Here is a 4,982-nt window from a genome sequence, read left to right as displayed (position 1 = left end):
GGATAATGAGGCCTATGGTGTGTATTGACCAAGTGGTCAGTAGGGTAATGAGGTCTATGGTGTGTGTTGACCCAGTGGTCAGTAGGATAATGGGGCCTATGGTGTGTGTTGACCCAGTGGTCAGTAGGATAATGGGGCCTATGGTGTGTGTTGACCCAGTGGTCAGTAGGATAATGGGGACTATGGTGTGTATTGCCTCAGTGGTCAGTAGGATAATGGGGCCTATGGTGTGTGTTGACCCAGTGGTCAGTAGGATAAATGGGGACTATGGTGTGTATTGACCCAGTGGTCAGTAGGGTAATGGGGCCTATGGTGTTTGTTGACCCAGTGGTCAGTAGGATAAATGGGGACTATGGTGTGTATTGACCCAGTGGTCAGTAGGGTAATGAGGTCTATGGTGTGTATTGACCCAGTGGTCAGTAGGGTAATGAGGACTATGGTGTGTATTGACCCAGTGGTCAGTAGGGTAATGAGGTAATGGGGACTATGGTGTGTATTGGCCTAGTGGTCATTAGGGTAATGAGGTAATGAGGACTATGGTGTGTGTTGACCCACTGGTCAGTAGGGTAATGAGGTCTATGGTGTGTATTGACCCAGTGGTCAGTAAGATAATGGGGAATATGGGGATAATAATGATGGTTGTGCAGCATTGACCCAGTGGTCAGTAGGATAATGGGGACTATGGTGTGTATTGACCCAGTGGTCAGTAGGATAATGGGGAATATGGGGATAATAATGATGGTTGTGCAGCATTGACCCAGTGGTCAGTAGGATAATGGGGACTATGGTGTGTATTGACCCAGTGGTCAGTAGGATAATGGGGAATATGGGGATAATAATGATGGTTGTGCAGCAATGCGTCATCTCTGTTTGATCATATAATACAACATGGTTGTGCTTTGTTCTTGCTGCTACACCGGAGGCTCATTTTACCACGCACACACACTGTATGAATATTCATGAGCTGGAGGATGGAGGGATGGCGCCCCAGAGAAGAGGAATGCAGCGCTCTGCCCCTCCCCCACACCTCCCTCCTTCCCCTTCCGTCTATTCCACCCTCTCCTCCCCAGGCGCACATGCCATCTGCCAGAGAGAGGGTGGGAGAGCTGGCCAGAGGATAGGGATAGAGGGGAGATGACAGAGAAAGGATAGAGGGGAGATGACAGAGAGGATAGGATAGAGAAATGACAGAGGAAGGATAGAGGGGAGAGATGACAGAGAGAAAGGATAGAGGGGAGATGACAGAGAGGAAGGATAGAGGGGAGATGACAGAGGGAAGGATAGAGGGGAGATGACAGAGGGAAGGGAGATGAGAGGGAGATGAGGGAGATGGCAGAGGAAGGATAGAGGGAGATGACAGAGAGGAGGATAGAGGAGATGACAGAGGAAAGGATAGAGGGAGATGACAGAGAGGAAGGATAGAGGGGAGATGACAGAGGGAAGGATAGAGGGGAGATGACAGAGGAAAGGACAGAGGGGAGATGACAGAGAGGAAGGATAGAGGAGATGACAGAGAGACAGGATAGAGGGGAGATGACAGAGGAAGGATGACAGAGGGAAGGATAGAGGAGATGACAGAGGAAGGATAGTGGGGAGATGACAGAGGAAGGATAGAGGAGATGACAAGGAAGGATAGAGAGGAGAGGGGAGATGACAGAGAGAAAGGATAGAGGAGATGACAGAGAGGAAGGATAGAGGGAGATGACAGAGAGGAAGGATAGAACCAATGATGGAGAATCAAGAGGTGAGGGATTGGTGGAGGAGAGGGAGCAGTGAAAAAGAAGGATATAGGGCACAAGTGAATGAGACCCACAGGGCTCAGGAACCCAGGTGATCGCTCCATCCTGTCCCAATGTCAGAGCACCCTGCTGGGGCAACCCTCCAGGGTGAGGGCTGGAGGCTGTGGTGGTGATAAGCCTGTTACTGGGAGTGCAGGTTGTTACACACACAAAAGCTTGCACTTTGCATAGGTACGCGCACACACCTTTAAACAACATTGGAGGGGGAAACACCTTTAAACAACACACACCTTGGAGGGGGAAAACACACCTTTAAACAACACAATTGTCAGTGGGACTAGGACACATGCAGAGGATCCGGACTGACTAAACGGCCAGGGTAAAGGTCATGGAGGATCCGGACTGACTGAACGGCCAGGTAAAAAAGGTCACAGAGGATCCGGACAGACTAAACGGCCAGGGTAAGGTCACAGAGGGACCTCGGACAGACTAAAGCGGCCAGGGTAAAGGTCACAGAGGATCGGACTGACTGAATGGCCAGGGTAAAGGTCACGGAGGATCCGACTGACTGAACGCGCCAGGGTAAAGGTCACGAGGATCCGGACAGACTAAACGGCCAGGGTAAAGGTCACAGAGGATCCGACTGACTGCCAGGCAAAAAATCACAGAGGATCCGACAGCTGAACGTAAAGGTCACAGAGGATCCGACTGACTGAACGGCCAGGGTAAAGGTCACAGAGGACCCGGACAGACTAAACCTGGGTAAAGGTCACTCCGACTGACTGAATTACATAAAGGTCACGGAGGATCCGGACTGACTGAACGGGCCAGGTAAAGGTCACGGAGGATCCGGACAGACTCAGCCAGGGTAAAGGTCACAGAGGATCCGGACTGACTGAACAGCCAGGTAAAGGTCACAGAGGATCGGACATGAATGGCCAGGGGTAAAGGTCACGGAGGATCTGGACTGTCAGTGGTGAGGCTGAATGTAAATGTAGACAGGGTTAACCCCAGGGCTAACTGGCTCTGTCCTGTTACTCAGCTAATTACAATGAGAAGAAGGAAAACCCACACTCACTGGAATAGTTCAGCAGTTAATGTATTTTAGCAGCAGCGGGTCAACAATACATTCAAACTACGACAGTATTCCAGTGAGGTCAACAATACATTCAAACTGCAACAGTATTCCAGTGAGGTCAACAATACATTCAAACTGCAACAGTATTCCAGTGAGGTCAACAATACATTCAAACTACTACAGTATTCCAGTGAGGTCAACAATACATTCAAACTACGACAGTATTCCAGTGAGGTCAACAATACATTCAAACTGCAACAGTATTCCAGTGAGGTCAACAATACATTCAAACTGCAACAGTATTCCAGTGAGGTCAACAATACATTCAAACTACTACAGTATTCCAGTGAGAGGTCAACAATACATTCAAACTACGACAGTATTCCAGTGAGGTCAACAATACATTCAAACTACGACAGTATTCCAGTGAGGTCAACAATACATTCAAACTGCAACAGTATTCCAGTGAGGTCAACAATACATTCAAACTGCAACAGTATTCCAGTGAGGTCAACAATACATTCAAACTACTACAGTATTCCAGTGAGGTCAACAATACATTCAAACTACGACAGTATTCCAGTGAGGTCAACAATACATTCAAACTACGACAGTATTCCAGTGAGGTCAACAATACATTCAAACTGCAACAGTATTCCAGTGAGGTCAACAATACATTCAAACTGCAACAGTATTCCAGTGAGGTCAACAATACATTCAAACTACTACAGTATTCCAGTGAGGTCAACAATACATTCAAACTACGACAGTATTCCAGTGAGGTCAACAATACATTCAAACTGCAACAGTATTCCAGTGAGGTCAACAATACATTCAAACTGCAACAGTATTCCAGTGAGGTCAACAATACATTCAAACTACTACAGTATTCCAGTGAGGTCAACAATACATTCAAACTACGACAGTATTCCAGTGAGGTCAACAATACATTCAAACTGCAACAGTATTCCAGTGAGGTCAACAATACATTCAAACTGCAACAGTATTCCAGTGAGGTCAACAATACATTCAAACTACTACAGTATTCCAGTGAGAGGTCAACAATACATTCAAACTACGACAGTATTCCAGTGAGGTCAACAATACATTCAAACTACGACAGTATTCCAGTGAGGTCAACAATACATTCAAACTGCAACAGTATTCCAGTGAGGTCAACAATACATTCAAACTACTACAGTATTCCAGTGAGGTCAACAATACATTCAAACTACTACAGTATTCCAGTGAGGTCAACAATACATTCAAACTGCAACAGTATTCCAGCGAGGTCAACAATACATTCAAACTACTACAGTATTCCAGTGAGGTCAACAATACATTCAAACTACGACAGTATTCCAGTGAGGTCAACAATACATTCAAACTGCAACAGTATTCCAGTGAGGTCAACAATACATTCAAACTACTACAGTATTCCAGTGAGAGGTCAAGTGATCTAGATGAGAGTTGGTAGGATGACCACTAGGCCAGTTACAGTGATCTAGATGAATTGGCTGGGGATGACCACTAAGCCAGTTACAGTGATCTAGATAAGAGCTGGTAGGATGACCACTAGGCCAGTTACAGTGATCTAGATGAGAGCTGGTAGGATGACCACTAGGCCGGTTACAGTGATCTAGATGAGAGCTGGTAGGATGACCACTAGGCCAGTTACAGTGATCTAGATGAGAGCTGGTAGGATTACCACTAGGCCACTTACAGTGATCTAGATGAGAGCTGGTAGGATGACCACTAGGCCAGTTACAGTGATCTAGATGAGAGCTGGTAGGATGACCACTAGGCCAGTTACAGTGATCTAGATGAGCTGGTAGGATGACCACTGGGCCAGTTACAGTGATCTAGATGAGCTGGTAGGTTGACCACTGGGCCGGTTACAGTGATCTAGATGAGAGCTGGTAGGATGACCACTAGGCCGGTTACAGTGATCTAGATGAGAGCTGGTAGGATGACCACTAGGCCGGTTACAGTGATCTAGATGAGAGCTGGTAGGATGACCACTGGACAGTTACAGTGATCTAGATGAGAGCTGGTAGGATGACCACTAGGCCAGTTACAGTGATCTAGATGAGAGCTGGTAGGATGACCACTAGGCCAATTACAGTGATCTAGATGAGAGCTGGTAGGATTGCCACTAGGCCAGT

General features: G+C 46.9%; 1 protein-coding gene across 1 annotated transcript; it reads left to right on the top strand.

Annotated features, from left to right (window-relative positions):
* Positions 1-1,802: 1,802 nt before the first annotated feature.
* On the top strand, positions 1,803-4,325 carry LOC127923360 (uncharacterized). The gene is made up of 3 exons (XM_052507365.1): positions 1,803-1,886; positions 3,171-4,069; positions 4,187-4,325. Exons 1-3 carry the CDS (start codon positions 1,803-1,805, stop codon positions 4,278-4,280), a joined length of 1,077 nt encoding a protein of 358 aa, XP_052363325.1. The 3' UTR covers positions 4,281-4,325.
* Positions 4,326-4,982: the final 657 nt, after the last annotated feature.

The sequence above is a fragment of the Oncorhynchus keta genome, unplaced genomic scaffold, assembly GCF_023373465.1.
Source record: "Oncorhynchus keta strain PuntledgeMale-10-30-2019 unplaced genomic scaffold, Oket_V2 Un_contig_29413_pilon_pilon, whole genome shotgun sequence".
NCBI lineage: Eukaryota > Metazoa > Chordata > Actinopteri > Salmoniformes > Salmonidae > Oncorhynchus > Oncorhynchus keta.
Note: the sequence above shows the minus strand (reverse complement) of the source record. Positions and strands in the feature narration are given on the sequence as shown.

What these genes read in the sequence shown, in the direction of transcription:
- LOC127923360 (XM_052507365.1), top strand. Translation starts at nt 1,803, where the DNA reads ATGAGACCCACAGGGCTCAGGAACCCAGGTGATCGCTCCATCCTGTCC. An exon ending in TGCTGGGGCAACCCTCCAGG is followed by an intron (nt 1,887 to 3,170) that starts GTGAGGGCTGGA and finishes TTCCAGTGAGAG; the next exon opens with GTCAACAATACATTCAAACT. An exon ending in TACTACAGTATTCCAGTGAG is followed by an intron (nt 4,070 to 4,186) that starts GTCAACAATACA and finishes TATTCCAGTGAG; the next exon opens with GTCAACAATACATTCAAACT.